At 44.8% G+C, this 25,125-nt stretch overlaps 1 protein-coding gene across 1 annotated transcript in view; it reads left to right on the top strand.

The window, feature by feature from the left end:
- FBLN7 (fibulin 7) overlaps positions 1-25,125 on the top strand; it is a 335,652-nt gene that overhangs the window by 170,029 nt on the left and 140,498 nt on the right. Inside the window, exons 2-3 of the mRNA XM_069769216.1 lie at positions 9,781-9,940; positions 15,164-15,334. Of these exons, the coding sequence (XP_069625317.1) occupies positions 9,781-9,940; positions 15,164-15,334 (331 nt within the window). The remainder of the gene's footprint in view (positions 1-9,780; positions 9,941-15,163; positions 15,335-25,125) is intronic.

Genomic DNA, 25,125 nt, shown 5'->3' on the forward strand with positions numbered 1-25,125 from the left:
ACGAATCCAGCGACGTGTTCTGTCCTTTGAAACTGAGCATGCCATGGAAGAATTTCCAGTCAGGAAAATTCTCTCTCACTTGCTCTCTCTCTCTTTTTATTATTGATGCTGCCTATGCAGCATCAATAGTAACAAGATATAATGTAAAAAAAAAACAAAACGCAATATTCTTACCTTCCGGCATCCCGCACAGCATTACCGATGCTCGAGATGCTCCCGGCAGCTAGCGTTCCCAGTAATGCATTGCGAAATGACCCGATGATGTCGCGGTCTCGCGAGACCGCTAGGTCATCAGAGGTCATTGCACGCAAGGCATTACTGGGAACGCCAGCTGCCGGGAGCATCACGAGCATCGGTAACGGTGCTTGGGACGCCGGAAGGTAAGAATATTGCGATTTTTTTATTTTTTTTATTATTTTTAACCTGGGTTGTGTTGTGTATGCGTTTTTGCAGTGAAAAACCACTGCGAAGACGCATACACAACAGGTGCACATAGCCACGACGGGTCCGTCAGAAAAAAAGGGCCCAGTGCACCCGTTTTTTACAATCTGCACAGGATCCATCATTTAATAATAATAATAATCTTTATTTATATAGCGCCAACATATTCCGCAGCGCTTTACAGTTTAACAGTTTCAAACACAACAGTCATAAGTAACAATGTTAACAATACAATAATTAAAGCGAAATAAAACGACCCTGCTCGTGATAGCTTACAATCTATAATGAGATGGGAGAGAAACAAATCACAGGTGTGTATTTACAATGATGTATTTACAATAATGGTCCAGCCATCTTCAGGGGGTGGGGGATAGATGGAGATAGTGAATGGGCTACACACACACAAACATAAAATGAATTTGATTACTGAATGTGATAGGCCGCTCTGAACAAGTGTGTTTTGAGCGAGCGCCTAAAACTATGCAAATTGTGGATGGTCCTAATATCTTGGGGTAGAGCATTCCAGAGGATTGGCGCAGCGTGGGAGAAGTCTTGGAGTCGGGAGTGGAAGGTACGGATTAGTGCAGAGGTTAATCAAAAGTAATTTGCAGAGCGCAGTGGTCGGTTAGGCCGATAGACAGAAATGAGGGAAGAGATGTAAGGGGGTGCCGCACTGTGGAAAGCTTTGTGGGTGAGAACAAGTACTTTGAATTGTATCCTGTAATGAATGGGCAGCCAGCGTAATGACTGGCGAAGAGCGGACGCGTCCGAGTAATGATTAGCCAGATGGACGACCCTGGCTGCTGTATTAAGGATGGACTGGAGAGGGGAAAGTCGAGTGAGGGGGAGGCAATTAATAGAGCATTACAGTAGTCCAGGCGGGAGGGGATCAGGGCGACAGTGAGGGTTTTTGTTGTTTCCATGGTGAGAAAAGGGCGGATTCTAGAGATGTTCTTTAGGTGTAAGTGGCACGAGCGGGCAAGAGATTGTATATGGGTGGTGAAGGAGAGATCGTAGTCAAACATAACACCCAGACAACGTGCCTGCTGTCGGGGTGTTATTATGGTGCCACCCACGGAGAGGGAAATATCAGATTTAGGGAGGTTAGTAGATGGCGGGAGCAGAAGAAGTTCAGTTTTGGAGAGGTTGAGTTTCAGATAGAGAGCAGACATGATGTTGGAGACTGCAGACAGACAGTCAGTGGCGTTCTGTAGTACAGCAGGGGTAAGGTCAAGGGATGATGTGTATAGTTGTGTATCATCAGCATAAATATGGTACTGAAAGCCAAATCTGCTGATGGTCTGTCCAATTGGGGCCGTGTAGAGAGAGAAGAGAAGGGGGCCAAGGACTGAGCCCTGAGGTACCCCGACAGTGAGAGGAAGAGGAGATGAAGTGGAGCCAGAGAACAGAACACTGAAGGAGCGGTCAGAAACATAGGAGGAGAACCAGGAGAGACCAGTGTCCTTAATGCCTAGTGACTGGAGCCTAGAGAGTAGGAGAGGATGGTCAACAGTGTCGAAAGCTACAGAAAGGTTGAGAAGAATGAGCAGAGAGTGGTCACCATTACATTTTGCTGTCAGAAGGTCATTGGTCACTTTGATGAGTGCAGCTTCTGTCGAATGTAGGGGGCAGAAACCGGACTGTGAAGGGTCTAGGAGGGAGTGAGTGGAGAGGTAACGGGTAAGGAGGGAGTATATCAGGTGCTCCAAGAGTTTAGAGATGAAGGGGAGATTGGAGACTGGTCTGTAGTTGTTTGTGCAGGATGGGTCGAGGGTGGGTTTCTTTAGTAATGGAGTAATGATAGAGTGTTTGAAGGAGGAGGGGAAAATGCCAGAGGAGAGGGAGAGATTAAAGATTGTAAATAGATGAGTTGTGACTGGAGAGAGAGACTGGAGGAGATGTGAGGGAATGGGGTCGGTGGTGCATGGGGTCGGTAGTGCATGTAGTCGGACGAGAAGAGGAGAGGAGCCTGGAGACTTCTTCTGTGATGGGATCGAATGTGGAGAGTGAGCCAGGGGAAATGCAGGAAGGCATGGGAGTCCTGAACTTGGTGATTGGGAGCGGATTTCCTGATGGATATTGTCTATTTTCTCTATAAAGTCGGAGGCCAGGTCATCAGCACAAATGTTTGTGATAGGGTATGTGCTTTTGGCCTGAGGAGGGAGTGAAAGGTGTCAAAAAGTTTCTTGGGGTTGTTGGATAGTGAGGAGATCAGGGTGGTGAAGTAGGTTTGTTTGGCGAGGTGAAGGGCAGAGTTATAGGTCCTTAACATAAATTTGAAGTGTATGAAATCTTCTGGTGTGCATGTTTTCCTCCATAAGCGTTCAGCACACCTAGAGCATCGCTGGAGAAATCAGGTTTGCGATGTGAGCCAGGGCTGTTTCACTCTGTGTTTGGAGGTTCTGAGGGTGAGGGGCGCTACTTGGTCAAGGGTGCTCCTAAGAGTGTCATTGAAGTGATGTACAGCCAGATCAGGACAGGAAAAAGAAGAGATTGTGGACAATGATGAGTGTAGGGAGTCTGAAAGTGTATGAGGGTTAATGGCTTGTAGATTTCTGACTGAATGGTAGGTAGGAGGGTGCTGGGGTGAGCGAGGATTTGTGAGTGTGAAGGAGAGAATGTTGTGGTCACAGAGGGGAAGTGGTGAGTTATCTAAGTAGGAGATTGAGCAGAGCCAGGCGAAAACCAGGTCCAGGGTGTTACCGTCTTTGTGTGTTTCAGAGGTTGAGAGCTGTGAGAGGCCTAGAGAAGTGGTTTGTGATAGAAGCTGGGATGCAGATGTGGAAGTAGGGTTGTTAATGGGGATGTTGAAGTCTCCCAGGATAAGGGTTGGTAGTTCTGAGGACATGAAGTGCGGCAGCCAGGCAGAGAAATGGTCCAGGAAGTGGGTGGGTGAGCCTGGGGGCCGGTATATGACCGCTACTCTGAGGGAGAGGGGACGAAAGAGCTTGATGGTGTGGACTTCAAAAGAAGGTAATGAAAGTGATGGAACTGGGGGGATGACTTGGAAAGTGCATTGTGGGGACAGGAGTATGCCGACACCACCACCAGGTCTGTTTGTCGGTCTCGGGGAATGGGAGAATTGTAAGCCACCATGGGAAATGGCAGCAGGAGAGACAGTGTCAGAATCCTGAATCCAGGTTTCCGTGAGGGCCAACAGATTCAGAGAGTTTTTCAGGAAGTAATTGTGTAGGAAAGGAAGCTTGTTGCATACAGACCATGGATTCCAAAGGGCACAATTAAAAGAAGGAGATAAAGGAGTGCAAATAATATTAGTAAGATTATTAAGGTTTCGATGTGAGGTAGGGTAGGGGTTGAGGTTGGTGGATGGTGGACCGGGGTTGGGGGAGATGTCCCCTGAAATCAGTAGGAGAAGAATATTAAAGAGCAAGTAGTTTTTGGAATTGTATGAAGTTTTTTTTGTGCAGTGTGTTTGGGCAAGATGGACTGAGGTTTTTCAAGAAGGTGAGAAGTGCATGGGAGCTGTACATGAGAGAGGGAAGGAGAAAAGAGCTGATGTATATGAGTCGTGATGGAGTGGAGATTGGTCTGTGAAAGTGGATTGCAAGGGAACATAGGAGGATAGGAATAAAGCACATGGATAGAAGGGAGTGCAGAGTGTGGGTTACCTGACTCCTGCCCTGACTAACTGCCATAACTGCTAACTGCTGTATCACGACGCTTATCTTTGTGACGCTTTGCTTCTGGGACGCTTGCGTGCACCCCCACATGCATGCACCCCTAAGGATGTTTCTAAATTTATAGTCAAGACTGCTGGGTCAGAAGAGATTGATTGTGGGAACTGGTTGAGGATAATTTGGCAGCTGGGGCCAGCACACCAGGTTTTTTTTCAACATTTTGATGGATCCTGTGCAGATTGTAAAAACGGAAGTGTGAAAGAAGCCTTACCTTGACAAGCCAGAGCTGGCATGGCACTCTCCACAAGGAGAAACCTTACCCCTTAGATCTCAGTCCAAAGCCTCTCACCTAGCCAAATTAGTTCTCATGCTTCGCACTGACGAGAGCCAACAGCCCGAAACACCGTGTCAGCGAATTGAGATACTGATTTGGCTTTTATCCTAAGTCATATTGCAAGACTCGTTAAAAGGTTGATTGTGACTTGTAGGATCGCTACTTCAAATAGGTGGAGCTATAGAGTTCAAGTCCTCTTTTTCTCTGAAGAGGCAATTTGCATAACTAAGATGGAGGATTACAGAGCACAATAAACCTGTACTAAAACAAAAATATAACAGTGACTACAACATGACTGTAAATCCATCTGAAGGGGTTAAATAATTTTACAAATTTTCGGAATATTTTCCCATGCTCGAGTTCATCCGAGTTTATGCCAGCAGGGGGTGCAGCACCGCAAGTCTAGGTAGCTACGTTCCCCTGTTTTCCTATCATTCACCAGATTTTACAGCAGGGGCGGCTGCATTAGCAGGCTCCTGCTTGTAAAATTATTTAACCCCCTCAGATGGATTTACAGCGTGGGACAAGACTGAACGACGGAAGGTATGGGATATTATTGATTTTTTATTTTCACTTTGTTTCAGGTGACAAGGGTCTTCAATTGGATTGAGAGTATAATAAACTACTCCAACACCCTGTGTATTTATTTCAATAAAATACTTTTTTCATAATGTTTGTGTGTATTATTAACCATTACCTACAATTGGATTAATAATGGATAGGTGTCTTATTGACGCCTCTCCATTATTAACCTGGCTTAATGTCACCTTACAATAGCAAGGTGACATTAACCCTTTATTACCCCATATCCCACCGCTACAGGGGAGTGGGAAGAGAGAGGCTAAGTGCCAGAATAGGCGCATCTTCCAAATGTGCCTTTTCTGGGGTGGCAGGGGGCAGATGTTTTTAGCCAGGGGGGGTCCAATAAACATGGTCCCTCTCTAGGCTATTAATATCTCCCCTCAGTCACTGGCTTTCCCACTCTGGCGGGGAAAACTGCGCGGGAGCACACGCCAATATTTTCCGTGATTTAACCCTTTATTTTAATAGCTAGAGCCCCAAAATTTTACACACAGACACTTGGAACATTATTAGTGAGGAATATGTACAAAAATCAGGGAAATGAAATGGTTTACTGTATGTAAACCATGTCTCATATCCTGTCGGGTTTAGGAAGGAGATAGCAAAAGCCGGCAATTGAATTACAGGCTTTTAAGCTATCTAGCGCTGTATTATATATATATATATATATATATATACATATATATATATGTATATATATATATATATATATAGAGAGAGAGAGAGACTGTATATGTGTTTTCATGAATATTTGAGCCCATGGATCCATTGTATGTCCGTTTTGCAAGCCGGCGAGAAAATCTCGCAGTACGGATGCCATACTGATTACATACGGAGGTTTACATGTGCAAAATGAGTGTGACGCCAGCCTAAGAGGTGAACAGAAGCAAGAGACATGTGTCTTGTTTGCATGGAGTCCGGGCTTGTCTTAAAACATGTCTCCTTCACAGAGGAGCAGGGAATGCTCCCACACGCACACTGAACTTAAAGGGGAAGACACCTGCATCTGTAAGAATGCTGCCAGATTGTGCTAAACATAGTTAAACATCATAAAAGGATAACATATCACCTCTTACGGGATGTAACAAGTGTCAAACTACCAATGCTTTCTCTTAGGCCGGTTTCTTTCACATGTCAGTGGCTCCGGTATGTGAGGTGACAGTTTCCTCACGTACCGGAGACACTGACTCACGTAGACACATTAAAATCAATGTGTCTCTGCACATGTCAGCGTGTTTTCACAGACCGTGTGTCCGTTTGCAAAACACGGAGACATGTCAGTGTTCGTGGGAGCGCACGGATCACACGGACCCATTAAAGTCAACGCGCTGTCTCCCCCCCCACGTGTGGTGCTGAAGCCCCATTCATTTCTTCTCTCCAGCAGCGTTTGCTGGAAAGAAGGAATGAATAATCTTTTTTTTTAAATTTTTTTTTGTTTTTAAAATAGAGTTGCCGGTATTCTGCCCCCTCCCACCCCCTGTGCGCCTAAGCTGGCATTAAAATACTTACCCAGCTCCCGTGGCGCTTACATCCTCTCAGCGTCGCTGCTTGTCCTGTATGAGCGGTCACGTGGTGCCGCACATTACAGTGATGAATATGCGGCTCCACCTCCCATGGGAGTTGAGCCGCATATTCATTACTGTAATAAGCGGCACCACGTGACCGCTCATACAGGAAGAGCTGCGACGCTGAGGGGATGTAAGCGCCGAGGGAGCTGGGTAAGTATTTTAATGCCAGCAGGAGGGCGCACAGGGGGTGGGAGGGGGCAGATTACCGGCAACTTTATTTAAAAAAAAAAAAAGATTATACATTCCTTCTTTCCAGCAAACGCTGCTGGAGAGAAGGGATGAATACCGGCTTCAGCACCGCATGCAGGGGACAGCGCTTAACTCTAGTGCTGTCGCATGTGTGCCACACTGATGTTCAACGTAAGCACACGGACACACGGACACGGATAATTCCGGTACCGATTTTTCCGGTACCGGAATTATCTGGACGTGTGAGACTGGCCTAACTGAGCATAAATGGGCAGAACACATACGATATAAGAACAGTTCACAGGCACCAAACAATTTGTTGCTTATAAATGACTTTTAAATAAAAGTAATGGTGAGTGATGCTGAGAATTTAACCCCTTCATGACCTTGGGATTTTCCATTTTTCCTTATTCATTTTTTGCTCCCCTTCTTCCCAGAGCCATAACTTTTTTATTTTTCCGTCAATGTGGCCATGTGAGGGCTTATTTTTTTATTTTTTGCTAAACAAGTTGTACTTTTGAACGACATCATTGGTTTTAGCATGTCGTGCACTAGAAAACGGGAAACAAATTCCAAATGCGGTGAAATTGCAAAAAAAGTGTAATCCCACACTAGTTTTTTGACTGGCTTTTTACTAGGTTCACTAAATGCTAAAACTGACCTGCCATTATGATTCTACAGGTCATTACGAGCTCATAGACACCAAACATGGCTAGGTTCTCTTTTATCTAAGTGGTGAAAAAAATTCCAAACTTTGCTTAAAAAAAAAAAAGCACCATTTTCCCGATACCCGTAGCATCTCCATTGTTCAGGATCTGGGGTCGGGTGAGGGCATGCTGAGCTGGCATTTTTAATGATAGCATTTTGGTGCAGATACGTTCTTTTGATCGACCGTTATTGCATTTTAATGCAATGTCACGGCGACCAAAAAAAACGAAATTCTGGCGTTTCGAATTTTTTTCTCGCTACGTTTAGTATTGATAGATCGGGCGATTCTGAATGCGGCGATACCAAATATGTGTAGGTTTGACTTTTTTTTATTGATTTATTTTGAATGGGGTGAAAGGGGGGGTGATTTAAACTTTTTTTTTTTTTTTCACATTTTTGTAACTTTTTTTAAAACTTTTGCCATGCTTCAATAGCCTCCATAGGAGGCTAGAAGCTGGCACAACGCAATCAGCTCTGCTACATAGCAGCGATCATCAGATCGCTGCTATGCAGCAGAAATGCAGGTGTGCTATGAGCGCCGACCACAGGGTGGCATTCACAGCAGGCCGGCATCAGTAACCATAGAGGTCTCAAGGACCTCTACGGTTACAATGCAGAAGCATTGCTGACCCCCGATCATGTGACGGGGGTCAGCGATGCGCTCATTTCTGGCCACCCGGCCGGAAGCGCCGGTTAAATGCAGCTGTCAGCGTTTGACAGCGGCATTTAACTAGTTAATAGCGGCGGGTGAATCGCGATTTCACCCGCTGCTATTGCGGGCACATGTCAGCTGTTCAAAACAGCTGACATGTCCCAGCTTTGATGCGGGCTCACCGCCGGAGCCCTGCATCAAGGCGCGATATCTGACCTCGGACGTACTATCCCGTCCGAGGTCAGAAAGAGGTTAAAGGTAAAAGTCTTTAGACACAATGTTCTTATACTTGTACTAGATGGTGGCCCAATTCTAACGCATCGGGTATTCTAGAATATGTATGTAGTTTATTTATGAAGTTTTCAGAATAATGCAATTAATACACAGGATTCGGTCGGCCGGGCGCGACTAATTAGCGAAGCGTGGTTCTAATTCCGCGCCAATCCGCGGCTGGACTGCGCCTGTCACTGATTGTTCGCGGCTGGCTGGGCGTGACCAATTAATGAAGCCAGGGCCGGCTCCAGGATTTTGAGGGCCCCGGGCGAAAGAGTCACAGTCGGCCCCCTCTCTTTAACACATACCACGATTCATGATGCACAGATACAGCAGAGAAATATACCACAGTCAAGTAGCATATAACACAGCCCATGTAGCATATAACACAGCCCACGTAGCATATAGCACAGCCACGTAGCATATAGCACAGGCCACATAATATATAGCACAGGCCATGTAATATATTGCACAGCTACGTAGTATATAGCACAGCTCACGTAGTATATAGCACAGCTCACGCAGTATATAACACAGCCACGTAGTATATTGCCCAGCCTCGTAATATATTGCACAGAGACACAGTATATAACACAGCTCACGCAGTATATAACACAGCCCACGTAGTATATAGCACAGCGATGTAGTATATAGCACAGCCCACATAGTATATAGCACACAGACGTAGTATATAACACAGCCCATGCAGTATATAACACAGCCCACGTAGTATATAACACAGCCCACGTAGTATATAGCAATGTGGGCATGATATCCCTGTTAAAAAAAGAATTAAAATAAAAAATAGCTATATACTCACCTTCCAGCGGCCCCCGGATCCAGGCGAGGAGTTTAGCGATGCTCCTCGCGACGCTCTGGTCCCAAGAACTAATTGCGGTCTCGTGATAGGATGACGTAGCGGTCTTGCGAGCCCACTATGTCATCATCTCGCGAGACCACAATGCATGGCCTGGAGCATCGCGAGGAGCGGGAAAGGTGCCGGAAGGTGAGTATATAATGATTTTTTATTTTTTTATTATTTTTAACATTAGATCTTTTTACTATTGATGCAGCAAAGGCAGCATCAATAGTAAAAAGTTGGTCACACAGGGTTAATAGCAGCTTTAACGGACTGTGTTACACCGCGGCATAATGAGGTGTAATGCAGCCATTAACCCTGTGTGAGCGCTGACTGGAGGTGAGTATGGAGGGGGCACTGACAGAGAGTAGGAAGGGGCAAATTCGCGGCCGGACTGTGCCCATCGCTAATTGGTCACGGCCTTTTTCTTTTTAGATCATTCATTCTTTGCTGAATTTAACATTTACCACTTTTTCACAGCATAAAATGCTAATATGATATTGAAATTTAATAACGATGCTTATTTTTAATCTCAGAACTGTCCCAACAAGCAGCAAGTCCTGACTGTCATCAAACAGATGCAACAATTCTTAAAGGGTCAAGAAACAAGATTTGCAGAAGGAATCCGTATTATGAAAAGCAGACTTAATAATTTGCAAAACACTGTCAACAAAGGTGGCCCGGACCCACAGCCAGGTTAGTGTTAATAATAAAATAAGCAGCATAAAATATATTGGATTAAAGTATACTTTACCACAATATAGTTGTTTAGTACTGTAACAAAAAATGGGCACAACCTTAGCAATCATATACAGTGGGGCAAAAAAGTATTTAGTCAGTCAGCAATAGTGCAAGTTCCACCACTTAAAAAGATGAGAGGCGTCTGTAATTTACATCATAGGTAGACCTCAACTATGGGAGACAAACTGAGAAAAAAAATCCAGAAAATCACATTGTCTGTTTTTTTATCATTTTTTTTGCATATTATGGTGGAAAATAAGTATTTGGTCAGAAACAAACAATCAAGATTTCTGGCTCTCACAGACCTGTAACTTCGTCTTTAAGAGTCTCCTCTTTCCTCCACTCATTACCTGTAGTACTGGCACCTGTTTAAACTTGTTATCAGTATAAAAATACACCTGTGCACACCCTCAAACAGTCTGACTCCAAACTCCACTATGGTGAAGACCAAAGAGCTGTCAAAGGACACCAGAAACAAAATTGTAGCCCTGCACCAGGCTGGGAAGACTGAATCTGCAATAGCCAACCATCTTGGAGTGAAGAAATCAACAGTGGGAGCAATAATTAGAAAATGGAAGACATACAAGACCACTGATAATCTCCCTCGATCTGGGGCTCCACGCAAAATCCCACCCCGTGGGGTCAGAATGATCACAAGAACGGTGAGCAAAAATCCCAGAACAACGCGGGGGGACCTAGTGAATGAACGGCAGAGAGCTGGGACCAATGTAACAAGGCCTACCATAAGTAACACACTACGCCACCATGGACTCAGATCCTGCAGTGCCAGACGTGTCCCACTGCTTAAGCCAGTACATGTCCGGGCCCGTCTGAAGTTTGCTAGAGAGCATTTGGATGATCCAGAGGAGTTTTGGGAGAATGTCCTATGGTCTGATGAAACCAAACTGGAACTGTTTGGTAGAAACACAACTTGTCGTGTTTGGAGGAAAAAGAATACTGAGTTGCATCCATCAAACACCATACCTACTGTAAAGCATGGTGGTGGAAACATCATGCTTTGGGGCTGTTTCTCTGCAAAGGGGCCAGGACGACTGATCCGGGTACATGAAAGAATGAATGGGGCCATGTATCGTGAGATTTTGAGTTCAAACCTCCTTCCATCAGCAAGGGCATTGAAGATGAAACGTGGCTGGGTCTTTCAACATGACAATGATCCAAAGCACACCACCAGGGCAATGAAGGAGTGGCTTCGTAAGAAGCATTTCAAGGTCCTGGAGTGGCCTAGCCAGTCTCCAGATCTCAACCCTATAGAAAACCTTTGGAGGGAGTTGAAAGTCCGTGTTGCCAAGCGAAAAGCCAAAAACATCACTGCTCTAGAGGAGATCTGCATGGAGGAATGGGCCAACATACCAACAACAGTGTGTGGCAACCTTGTGAAGACTTACAGAAAACGTTTGACCTCTGTCATTGCCAACAAAGGATATATTACAAAGTATTGAGATGAAATTTTGTTTCTGACCAAATACTTATTTTCCACCATAATATGCAAATAAAATGTTAAAAAAACCGACAATGTGATTTTCTGGATTTTTTTTACTCAGTTTGTCTCCCATAGTTGAGGTCTACCTATGATGTAAATTACAGACGCCTCTCATCTTTTTAAGTGGTGGAACTTGCACTATTGCTGACTGACTAAATACTTTTTTGCCCCACTGTATGTCCTAGTGCTTCAGGGAGGGCAAAAGCTCCTCAGCCATGTAAGAAGACACCAGTATTTGAGAAAACCTGTCATCACCGATAGCCAGCTACTAGCCAGCCGATATTGAGAATAATATGCAGGTAATAGCCCAGCCACAGTACTGAACGTGCGTGACCCAGGAGAAAATGAACTGCTGGCTTTCAGTCATGCAGCTGTGCCCAGAGCAATTACAGTCCCCGCCCACACCATTGTGAGCACTGTCTGTAAGAAAGCCTATGCACTGACCAACAGCCGGCTCAGCAGTGCACCAGCACAGAGCCGACTGTCAGTCTGTGTCGAGACATGGTTCAAGCTTCCGCTCTCAGTGGTGTGAGTGGTGACTCTAATTGCTCTGGGCACACCTGCATGACTGTAAGCTGGCGGCTCCTGGGAGAAATAAGTTCATTTTCTCCCATATGCTGCCCTTTTAGTACTGCAGCCAGGCACCTACATAATGATATTGACCTACAGAATAGCCCTATATCTCAGGCTATTGTCTTTATCTGACATGACAGGTTACCTTTAAATAGTATATGGCAGATGGTAGGCATTTTTACCTATTTTTCTTAGTAGCTTTGAGAAAGGTCTTTGTGAACATTAATTTATTTATACAGAAGTAATAATTACTAACTTTCGTTTTTGATTGTAGTAGATGCAGTTCTGTTGAACAATGACAATTTCATAACATTTTACCCTCATTTTCATCTGATGGAGCTGTGACAGTCTATTCCAATACAAGAACACTTGTCCAATAATTGTCAGCAGCAGCGTTTTTTGTAGTTCCAGCACATACAAGTAACTACTTCAGCCAGTGATTTCCTGGAGCTGCTAGCTATGTCTAAACATAGACAAGTTGGGCTCCTTAGATTAACAATACTGAGACGTCAGGAAATTTAAAAAATGAGTTATATTTTTCTTTACTTCCTAAATTCTGCTATTTGGAGGTAAAATTAAAATTTTATACAAAGCCCCTGAAAATAACAGCACGCAGTTTCACATTTGGAGAATGGTATAATATGAATGTTCAGCCATATTGTAAAGATAACTGCATTGTTCTTGAGACATATAGTAGTTCAGAGGCTAGATCATAAGTCTGAGGGCTGAAGTTGCTTGCCCTCTCAGTGTCTGTATAAAGCTTGCTTTAGAAATTTGTATTCTTGGAAGTGTTATCTATACTCTAGGATCTGTATTAGATATCTAAATGTTTATAATAGATGTTTGAATGTATATAACAGTCCCCCCATATTGCTGGTGCTCGTGCTCATCTAATCTGTTGAAGGGGTTCTCTCATCACAGCCAATGGTAACATATCATTATGATAACAAATAGTAACAAATTCAACTGATGTAAATCCCACTGATTACATGAAAAGAGTGGTGTCCCACATGGTAGAGAATTGGTATGCCTATACTTTTGCTCCACTTATTTTTTTAGAGTAAAAATATATCTACAGTATATGCCTGACTTGAAAAAACTTTGAAATGCTAATACAACAAAAATAGCAGGGTACCTCTTACCCTAGACATTGGTAGGGGTCACAATGGCAATGTAAAAGTGACCACATCCTCAATTTTCTAAGTAAATTTATTTCTAACGTTGCTATTGACAAAATTCTCACCTGATATCGGTAACATGTCATCCAGTCCACATAGGCAAAGAAATCATTCCATAGATGTCCATAAATTAAGTTATATGTAATAATGAGAAATGGCACATTGAAAAACGTTTGAATGCATGAAGATAGAGAAGTGCAAAAAGTCATGGAAAATCATGACACCAGCTGAAATCTATCAGAAATTAGATAGCAATCCTGCCACTTGGCGAAAAATTTGGTTCAAATGATGGCCTAAAAAAAGGGGTGTCATTACCAAGGTATCACAGAGGAAACATCTCATGATGGGTGAAACTAGTGAGCTTGCAACCTTATTGTTGCAAAACATACTGATGACATTGGTCAGAGAATTTCTAATCCATGGAAGGTTCCAGTGAGCACTGTTGCGGCCATAATTCAGAAGTGGAAAGAACATCATTTCGCCATAAACCAGCCACGACCAGGTGCTCCCGCAAGGTTTCAGACAAAGTAGTGAAAAGAATTATCAGAAGAGTTGTCCAAGTGTAAGGGGTCAGCCCCTGCTAAAAACTGAATTACACTGTGACTTTAAGAGACAATGCTCCACTCTGATTTGTGTGCACTTGGACTAGTCCTTTCTCCCGGCAGCTTGCTGTGTGGTGGTTTGAGCTGGAAGCAGGAAATGTCTGGTTCCTGAAGTGAAGACAGAGAAAGACTTGTACATATGACACAAACTTCATATAATTGAAGGAATGATAAATGGACAAATATACCAAGATATTCTTGATTAAAATCTACTGCCATCTACCAGGATGATTAAGATGAAACAAGGGTGGACATTTCGGCAACACATTGATCCAAAACACATAGCCAAGGAATTGGTTTCAGAGAAAGAAAATAAAGCTGCTAGAATGGTCCAGCTACTCACGTGATCTGAATTTAATAGAACATTCATGGAAGGAACTAAAGCTCAGAGTTCATAGAAGGAGCATTTAATATTTGAAGAGTGTTCGTGTGGAAGGATGGGCCAAAATCCCACCTGAGTAATGTGTACAACTAGTTTCTCAATACAGGAGGCATCGTCTTGAAGCTGCCATCACCAAAGGCTTTTGTACAAAGCATTAAATACATTTCAGTAAGTATGTTCTAAACTTTCTACCTGTGTAATTTCTCATTATTACACATAATTTATGGACATCTATGATTTGATTTATTTACCTGTGTGGATTGGATGGGTTGTTACCGACATCTGGTGACAATGTCATGTCAACAGCACCTTCTATTTTGAAATGTTGAGGGAAAATGTCATCCAAGCTCTTCAGAATACTGGCCAGATACTGTATTATGTTTGTGTTCTTAACAGTATTAAAGCTGTTAGTAATCCAATTAAAATGTTTTAAAGTCTTATTGGCAAGTTTTATTTATCTACTTAGAAGACAGCCTGTCTGTTGAGTCAATTTCCAACTCACTACGGTATACTAACAGGAATTAATTACACAGAAAGTGATTAAGCAACATGAAGAGCGACATTAAGAAAAGAGTGATTTTCAAATTCTATAATTTACTGCTTGTTGCCTAGTTTACTAGGCACAGCTGCAGCCTATCTGAGGTGGCCAGTCTACTAGGCAACTAATGCAGAGTTTGCGAGCTGTTTGTTAAAGAGACTGTGCAACTCTAAATTTTGAGAAGCACCCTGCCTCCACCCCTCTCCCATGAAGTAGGAAGCGTCCTTGAGATTGATCTTGGGAAAATCCCTTTTAAGAACGAAGAAAGATTGCATTAGGACCCCAAATGTAGCAAGTTAAAAATGTATACAGAGCATACATAAGAGCAACACTATGAAAACATTGAAACACAGAAACACTAAGATATGCAGAAAATATCTGATTGGTTTATAATTTTTTTTCAGTCTCTTGTCCTCTACTGGAAGCTCCTGAGAATGGCAGAAAATTTGGTTCAAAATATCTTGCAGAACATGAGGTTCATTATACATGTGATCCTGGCTACAAACTCATTGGTCCAAGCAGTAGGCTATGTCAGCAGAATGGAACCTGGACAGACAACGCCCCACAATGCAAAGGTTGTTAAAATAAGATTTTTTTAATGAATCATTTAGAGCTAAGAAAAGTTCCAATAATTTCAAACAATGTCTGCGGAATATAGTATTCACTTGTGTTATTTCATTTTTATTATTACTAAGCCCCCAAATAAGGTCAGCCAACTATATTTTTTTATTTATACATAGTGTGTACAAAAGCATTACTATTTTAAATAAACCATCAAATCCATATTACCTTGGACCTTCTAGAAAAACTTCAGGGTGGTCTAACGCATGGCATATGTGGAACCAAAATCTTTCTGTAGTACCTCGTAATAAACCTAGGAACTTTTCTTTTCCATATACTGAAGGAAGATTTTGTCAGATGCAGAGGTCAAAATGTGTGTCCTGGGGGACAAACAGAGGGAAAGATAATAGCTGACTGCATCAAAGTGACTAGTGGGGACAGCAGACCTCTCCAGCAGCATCAATGTAGCTGATGAAGCAGGAGTCAAATTAAGCAAGGAGTTTTTTGCCCAATATTAGAGATGGGTGGACCCGCAGACACCTAGAGTCCCTATCCTGAACACAAAATTCTCTCTGAACTCTTTGTTACTGTTCAACTTTAACAGCTCGAACAAAGCTTGTTGAAAGGCTGCAGCACAGCCAATCAACAAGCTTTTCCTTTGTGGGCATTTCCAGCCCATCACAGTCAGGTCAAGTATTGGTATGTGATTGATCAGCAAATCATATTAAAAAAACAATTAATTAAAAAAAAGACGTGGGGTCTCACTTAATTTTGATAACCAGTGAAGTTAAAGCTGACAGCTGCGGGCTGCAGCACTCTGCTGTCAGCTTTATCTTGGCTGGTTACCAAAAGTAGAGGGGTCCCCATGCCGTTTTTAAAATTATTTAAATAAATTATTGATAAAAAACGGCGTGAGATCCTCCCCATTTTTGATAACCAGTCAAGCTACATCAGACAGCTGAGGGCAGGTATTCACAGGCTGGGAAGGGGCCATGGATATTGGCCATTGCCAGCCTAAAAATAGCAGTATGCAGCCACCCAAGAAAAGGCACATCCATTAGATGTTCCAAGTCTGATGCTTTGCCCAGCTCTTCCCACTTGCTCTGGTGTGTTGGCAAGCAGAGTAATAGTTTTGGGGTTGATGTCAGCTGTGTAATACCTGCTGACATCAAGCCCAGGGGTTAGTAATAGAGAGGCATCTATCAGACACCCCCATTACTAACCCAGTAAGTAAAAAGTAATAAAGACTCAGAAAAAGTCCTTTATTTGAATAAAACTCCCAACCCTCTTTTACATTTATTAATGTAAAAATAAAATATCTAAGTTATACTCACCTGTCCACCGATAATCCATAATGCTGATGTCCCACGATGATACCCAACACTGCTTCATTGGGTTGCTTTGCTGAGCGGTAACATCAGTATGTTACTGCTCAGCTTGGCAATCATATGACACTGAGCTAATCGTTAGAATGTGCATGCTTGTGACTAGCAATAACCATAATGACGTTACCAGCAGTCGTACACAGCAGTTTCCTCACGCTCACCTCCATGTGAGCTGGTTGCCAGCCTGAGTGGTAAGATACTGTTATCACCGTTCAGCAATGCAACCAGATATAGCAGAGTTGGTAATCGCTATGGGACATCAGCATTATGGATTATCAGCAGAATGGTGTGTATAACTTTGTTTTTTTATTTTTATTTTTACATTAATAAATGGGTAAAAGATGGTTATTGTGGGGGGAGTGTTTTGTTCAATTAAAGGACTTTTTTCTGAATGTGTCTTTCTTACTTTTGATTATGGGGGTGGTAATGGGGTGTCTTATAGATGCTTATGCATTACTAAATCCTGTGCTTGGTGTCAGCGGACACTACACAGTTGACATCAATCCCAAAACTATTACCTCATTTGCTATCGCACCAGGTCAAGTGGGAATAGTCGAGGCTGAGAGCCAGAATTGGCATATCTAATGGATGTGCCATTTCTCAGATGGCTGAGGGCTGGTGTTTTTAGTTTGCAAAGAGGCCAATATCTATGGCCCCTTCCCAGCCTATTAATATCATTCCACAGTTGTCTGTTTAGCTTTTGCTGGTTATTGAATATAGGGGGAACCCCACGTCATTTTTTTGTGAGTTCAACCCATTTTAATTACCAGGAAAGGCTATGCAGACAACTTTGTGCCTGGGATGCCACATGTGTCCCAACGCTGTTGTCTGGTGTCCCAGGACCAGGGGCTCTTTCCCTGTCCCCAACGATAGGAGCACCCTAGCTTGCCCTGCTGCCCAGATTATTTCTGATGGTGAAGATGCCGATTCCACTTACCTTGCCTTAGCTCCTGAATCCGCCCTCAGTGTGTACCCAGCCTCCACCAAGGGAAGAGGAGATTAGTAGTGTACTGTAATACACCAACCAGACTAGCAAGGTTTTAGAAACAGGAAAAAAAGAAAATAACAATCATGCAAATAAACACACATAAACAACAGGGGTAAACACGGGGGAGTGGAATGGGGATAAACCAAAGTAGGAGAAGAAAGGGAATTATCACACACTCAAAACCTAGCAACAGTCAGAGATAAATGCACCAAATGCCTTCTCCAACAACAGCCACCAACAACAACCTACAGCTATGCAGTATAAGCACCTCTGACAGTGAGTGCTAGCCAGGACCCAGTTTATATAGGAGATGGGAGTGGGTAACAGTGCACAACTGAGCCTTAATGCAGGAAAGCTTCCAGGAGCTCTCAACTGAGCAGATTAGTCCCTGCATTATTTAAAGAAATGTACACCGTTTAGTATGAAGGTGAAGAGCTTCTAAGTAGTGCAGGTGTTGGAGAAATCAGATGCTGTGATCTACTGGCTCCTCTCTGTCGCAGTAAACCTGTGACACCATGTATACTGCCCCGTCCCAGAATAATAACACTAGCTCTCAGCTGTCCGCTTTCCCTCAGCTAGTTACTAAAATTAGGGGGAACCCACGCTATTTTGTCTTTTATTTATTAGTTAAATACATTGTGGTAGAGCGCTTCACTCGTTTGGACACAGAGGTATATCAGGAACACCGTCTCTTTAAGAAAATGCTTGGTTTATTGTATCAGCATAAACCAAGTTTAAAAGTAAACACAGTCCTTGTTAGCACTGGCGGAACGCACCAAATAATTATAAAGATGGAATAAGGTGCGTTCGCAGCCCGGGGTCCACTGTGCAGGGGTGATACCAGCTGCTAGGTAATGGCAGACAGTAAATGGCGGTATAACGAAAACACACATGGGTTAGCTACACCCGGTATGAATGAAGCGAACCCTGTTGCATCACAGGACTGCAATACCGCAGAGGAAATGCAGGTATTGAGTCACAGAACTCTGCTCCAAGTCGCGGGGTTAGAGTCCCTCTAGACCACTTGTGTTCAGTACTGAAACTGCGGTGACAGGGCAAACACAAAATAGAGTGAATGCACGCAGCGCCGCTCTGGCGGACACCACTAACCACCCAAGTAGGGACAGGTAAGCACACTGGTTGCGCACGGTGCTGCACTGGCTAAAGCTGCAGATAGTCGCTTTAGATTGTGCCTAGTGCTGGATGGCACTAACTGGCTCTAGATAGCTCCAACATTCACGAGCAGTCATCAACACTAGGGATGGATATGATTCGGAGCTTTCACCAGAACAGGCATACATCCACACACACACAATAACTGATTTATACTAGCCGTACGGCCATGCAAACCTTTTATATCGGAAGTTCTCCAGGACCTTCCCAGTGGTCCAATTGGAGCTGCTACAGGACCTGAGCATGTGACCCCCGACCTCCAATGAGAAGTCGTCCCTTGGGCATGCTCAGAGGAAGAAAAGCAGGACTTAGTCCCAGGAGCGCCTGCTCGCCACTAATCAGTAATGGTTACGAAAGCTGAGCCTGGAAGGACAGCAATAACCAGCCACACAGTATCAGCTTGAGCCAGGTGCTGGGACTGACATCTCTGCTGAGCAGGCTCCACTGTGGCTGGAGGAGAATGGAAGACTGCAGCGGACATGGTGCGAGATTCCCCCTGTGCAGCGGCAGGAACTCGACACCTAACATTACCCCCCTCCTTGGTTCTCCCTAAGCTCGAATTCAGCAATGAGCTGCGGAGCCCAAATGTGCTCAACAGGCTCCCAGGACCTGTCCTCTGGGCCATGACCCTTCCAATCCACCAAATAGAATTTTTTGCCACATACCACCTTACACCCCATAATAGCATTCACCTCGTAATTGTCCGTGGACGAACCCAATCTCCCGGCAGATGACTCAGAAAACTAGGACATGTGAACGGGCTTTAGGAGAAAGACATGAAAAGTATCGGTGATACCCAGGCGTGGTGGAAGGGCCAGACGGTAGACCACAGGGTTAACCTGTTCCAGAACCTTGAAGGTGCCTAAGTAGCGAGGCGCAAACTTAGTGGACTCAACTCGCAGCCTGATATTACGGGCGGAGAGGCACACTAAGTGGCCAGGAGCAGAGGTCGGAGTGGGGTGCCGATGTGTATCGGCGGAGGTCCTCATTCTCTCCTTGGAGGCCAAGATGGTATCCTGTGTGTGGTCCCAAATGTCACGTGCCTCCACAGCCCAGTCTGCCACCCTGGAGTCGGCAGAAGACACGGGCATGGGCACAGGAATCCGCGGATGCTGGCTGTAGTTAAGGAAGAATAGGGTCTGCCCAGTGGAGTTGGCTACAGCATTGTTCAGCGCGAACTCCACCCACGGTAGCAAGGATTCCCAGTCATCCTGCCTGGCTGAAACAAAATGTCACAGGTATGTGACCAGAGTCTGGTTGGCTCTCTCTACCAACCCATTCATCTCAGGATGGTATGCTGAAGAGAGATTTGGCTCGATGCTGAGTAGACGACAAAGCTCTCTCCAGAACCGAGACGCAAACTGGGGACCCCGGTCACTGACAATTTTGTCTGGCATACCGTGTAGGTGGAAAACATGTTTAATAAACAATGCCGCCAAGGCCCATGCAGAAGGAAACCGTGGAAGAGGCACCAAGTGCACCATTTTGGAAAAATGGTCGGTGACTACCCAAATAATGGTGCAGCTAAGGGACTTGGGTAAGCCCACCACCAAGTCCATCCCGACCATTTCCCAGGGCCTGTCCACCACCGGCAGGGGGTAAAGTAACCCAGCAGGCCATTGTCAAGGAGACTTATTCTTGGCGCAGGAGACACACGCCTGAATAGAGTCTCCGACATCACGGGCCATATGTGGCCACCAGTACGTCCTCGCCAGGAGCTCGGATGTCCTCTTGGTCCCAAAATGTCCATCCACACTGGACAAGTGAGCCCAAGAAACCTCCGGTCGCAAATTGGATGGCACAAAAGTCTTGCCCGGGGGCACAGACTCTAGAGAAACTGGGGCCATGGTCCTCAGGCTCTCTGAAGGGACAATTAGCCTAGGCTTTTCCTCCTCCTCCGATGACACTAAGGAGCGGGAGAGAGCATTGGCACAAGTGTTCTTCTCCCTGGAGAAAAAATGGAGGGTGAAGTGGAACCGGGAGAAGAACAGGGACCATCTGGCCTGGTGAGAGTTTAGCCGCTGGGTGGTTTGTAAATATATCAAATTTTTGTGGTTGGTGAATACTTGCAAGGGATAGAGAGCCCCCTCCAGGAGGTGTCTCCACTTCAAAAAGGCCAACTTCATGGCTAGTTGGATCGCCCCCATTAGGGCAGTGGGGTACTCGGAGCTGGGCCCTTCGGTTCTCAAGGGGGATGTCACGGTAGCTGACCCGGTCCGTGGCCCTAGGGGCATCCGTTGTAAATGGAGGGAAAGGTCTCTAAAGAGATAATGTTCGTGATGCCAACTGTGGTATTCGGTCAGGGTTACCGACGCTGCTTAGGGGTCCACTGGGGTGATGTTATGGCAGCTAGATGGTGTACCTTCCCACAGGTGGAGTGTGTCCCCAGGGCTTACCAGTGAGTGGATGGTGAATGATGTAAGGCGCAGTGAAGAATGAGGACACAAGGTTGCAGTCTCTTTACCTTTACTGAAGGTTCAGCATCCACAGTCCAAAGCACCAGATCACAGGGCAGGCAGAGTCCAGCCAGTCTGAAGGCAAATCCAGAGTCCCCTTCTCCAAGTGGAAATCAAAAGCCTTCCTCTAGCGCCTAGGTGTTGTATTACCTTACTGCTGAGCTTCTCAAAAGGTCCTCACAACTGTTGTTGGTGTTCTAGATGTTATGTCTTTCTCTCTATCCCCCAGATGGATAGGAACAACCCCTATGACTGATGGCCTGAGGCTTTTTACAGGGACTCTAGCATGCCCCGGCCCCCACAGTTGCCACCGTGCCTCTTGGGTAAAAGGTCGGGCAACTAATATGGAATTAGCTGTCCTGCCGGTCTCTGGAGCCAGGCTTCGAGACGATGACTCCCTCGGTGTTCCGGCTACCGGCTTCTGTGCCTCAGAAGGAGGCAGCCTTTTACAGGGCAGAACTCCTTCTGGTTTCCTCTCCTTTTGCTATTACTTCGTTTCTCACTCTCTGTAACACAATTCCCTTCAATGTCTCTTTCTTAGGATGCTGCCGCATCGGTAAGCAGGCGCAGCTCCGTGTCCTTCTGTCTAGGCCTCTGACAGAATCCCACCCCTGTCAGGGACCCACTACCTGAGTGGAGCTCAGATAGCAGCTAACTGGGTGAAGCCCAGCCAGCGTCCGCCAGACTGGTGCTGCCTGGGTGAATAAGAGAGTGGAATAATTCCTCTCTGCCAGTGAGAAAGTCTTGGAGAAGGAGAAGCAAGGATGCTTCCGACCTTGAGCATCCTTCTGGAAGAGGACTGCTCCAGCACCGACAGAAGAGGCATCCACCTCTATGATAAATGGTTTATCAACATCGGGGCGATGTAAAATGGGAGCGCTAGCAAAGTGTGGCTTAATTGAGAGAAAGGCCTTGGAGACCTCCTTCGACCACAATTTGGGATTTGCTCCCTTCTTGGTGAGGGCAACCAAGGGAGCTCCCAAAGTTGAGAAGAAGAATGCTCAGAAGAAAAGCAGGACTTAGTCCCAGGAGCGCCTGCTCGCCGCTAATCAGTACTGGTTAAGTTGGCTGAGCCTGGAAGGACACCAGTAACCAGCCGCACAGTATCAGCTAGAGCCAGATGCTGGGACCGATGTCTCTGCTGAGCAGGTTCCACTGCAGCTGGAAGAGAATGGGAGACCACAGCGGACATGGTTCGCGATTCCCCCTGTGCAGTCGCGGGAACTTGACACCTTACAGCCCTCAGGGCAAGACAGCAAAGCAAAAGAAAGAAAACACAGTCCTTTTCCTAGTGGGATCAGACCGCTAACCGATAACAATGTGCACCATTCAGTTAGAGCATACCACTCTCTGGAGTCATCTCTCTCCAGGAACCACTGAACACTGGAAGCTCTGCCAGTCAGCCATTTAAGCCCTGACCTTGTGACTCCTATATCATGTGTTTGATCCCATGATTTTGACATCACACAGGTTCTGGCAGTTTTCAGGAAGAGATACGTGGACAGTCTCCCTCCTGCTTTATGAATGTCCACTAAAACTAGCCCATTATATAATTTTATATATACTGTCCCAACACGCTGTGTGCTGGAGGAAACTAATCTGGTTTTACATCACTGACACGATCATGCGCAGTGACACGTATCTCCCCTCCATAACTTCACCAGTGACTCTGTCACAACATGTACATTAAAATGCTCATGCACTGCGCTAATTATCTCACTGATGGACAGGCGCTGTCTGGTGAATACTCTCATCAGTGTACACCTGCTCCCATTGCTATCAGTGAGACAAGGCATACGTTGATGAGAGCAGCGTATGCCACCTGACATCTGACTGGCGGTAATCTTTTCACTGCTGGTCACAGATGCTGGCTTACACCCTGTCATTTGTGTGACACAGTGGGAACCGCAGCAATGGGACCGGTGGTAACATGTAAAGTTACTGCCAATCAGAGCCGGTGTTTCCCATACTTTCACATAGATGAGAGCGTTGGAACCACCGGTTATTATGGCCACCATTCTTTTGAATAGGTTACAGGTTCAGGTTCGAGTTTGAGTACCGCTCTGGTACCCGAACTGAACTTTTTTATGAAGTTTGGCTGAACTGGACAGACCCGAACATCAACAGGTCTGCAGGACCTGCAGCAGTTTGCTAACAATTTACAGGAACTGATGGCTTTGCCTCAGAAGAGAAGGAAATTAGGTCTCCCATTCACAATGGAGTTGTGCTACTGTACATAATCAGTTTGTATTGGGCCTCAGGGATCAGTAACTGTGGAAAACCCTAAGAGAGGGACTCAAGTCTGAACCTGACCTTACAATTACACTTACAGTTAGGTCCATATATATTTGGACAGAGACAACATTTTTCTAATTTTGGTTATAGACATTACCACAATGAATTTTAAACAAAACAATTCAGATGCAGTTGAAGTTCAGACTTTCAGCTTTCATTTGAGGGTATCCACATTAAAATTGGTTGAAGGGTTTAGGAGTTTCAGCTCCTTAACATGTGCCACCCTGTTTTTAAAGGGACCAAAAGTAATTGGACAATTGATTCCAAGGCTATTTCATGGACAGGTGTGGGCAATCCCTTCGTTATGTCATTCTCAATTAAGCAGATAAAAGGCCTGGAGTTGATTTGAGGTGTGGTGCTTGCATTTGGAAGGTTTTGCTGTGAAGTAAACATGTGGTCAAAGGAGCTCTCCATGCAGGTGAAACAAGCCATCCTTAAGCTGCGAAAGCAGAAAAAAACCATCCGAGAAATTGCTACAATATTAGGAGTGGCAAAATCTACAGTTTGGTACATCCTGAGAAAGAAAGAAAGCACTGGTGAACTCATCAATGCAAAAAGACCTGGGCGCTCACGGAAGACAACAGTGGTGGATGATAGCAGAATAATCTCCAGGGTGAAGAGAAACCCCTTCACAACAGCCAACCAAGTGAACAACACTCTCCAGGAGGTCGGTGTATCAATATCCAAATCTACCATAAAGAGAAGACTGCATGAAAGTAAATACAGAGGGTTCACTGCATGGTGCAAGCCACTCATAAGCATCAAGAATAAAAAGGTTAGACTGGACTTTGCTAAAAAACATCTAAAAAAGCCAGCACAGTTCTGGAAGAACATTCTTTGGACAGATGAAACCAAGCTCAACCTCTACCTGAATGATGGAAAGAGAAAAGTATGGCGAAGGCGTGGTACAGCTCATGATCCAAAGCATACCACATTATCTGTAAAACACGGCGGAGGCAGTGTGATGGCTTGGACATGCATGGCTGCCAGGGGCACTGAGTCACCATTGTTTATTGATGATGCGACACAGGACAGAAGCAGCCGAATGAATTCTGAGGTATTCAGAGCCATACTGTGCGCTCAGATCCAGCCAAATGCAGCCAAACTGATTGGTCGTCATTTCATACTACAGCTGGACAATGACCCAAAACATAAAGCCAAAGCAACACAGGAGTTTATTAAAGCAAAGAAGTGGAATATTCTTGAATCGCCAAGTCAGTCACCTGATCTCAACCCAATTGAGCATGCATTTCACTTGTTAAAGACTAAACTTCAGACAGAAAGGCCCACAAACAAGCAGCAACTGAAAACCACTGCAGTGAAGGCCTGGCAAAGCATCAAAAGGAGGAAACACAGCGTCTGGGGATGTCCATGAGTTCAAGACTTCAGGCAGTCATTGACAACAAAGGGTTTTCAACCAAGTACTAAAACTGAACATTTTATTTACAATTATTGAATCTGTCCAAATACTTTTGGTCCCTTTAAAAACAGGGTGGCATATGTTAAGG

This window comes from Ranitomeya imitator, chromosome 5, assembly GCF_032444005.1.
Source record: "Ranitomeya imitator isolate aRanImi1 chromosome 5, aRanImi1.pri, whole genome shotgun sequence".
Classification (NCBI taxonomy): domain Eukaryota; kingdom Metazoa; phylum Chordata; class Amphibia; order Anura; family Dendrobatidae; genus Ranitomeya; species Ranitomeya imitator.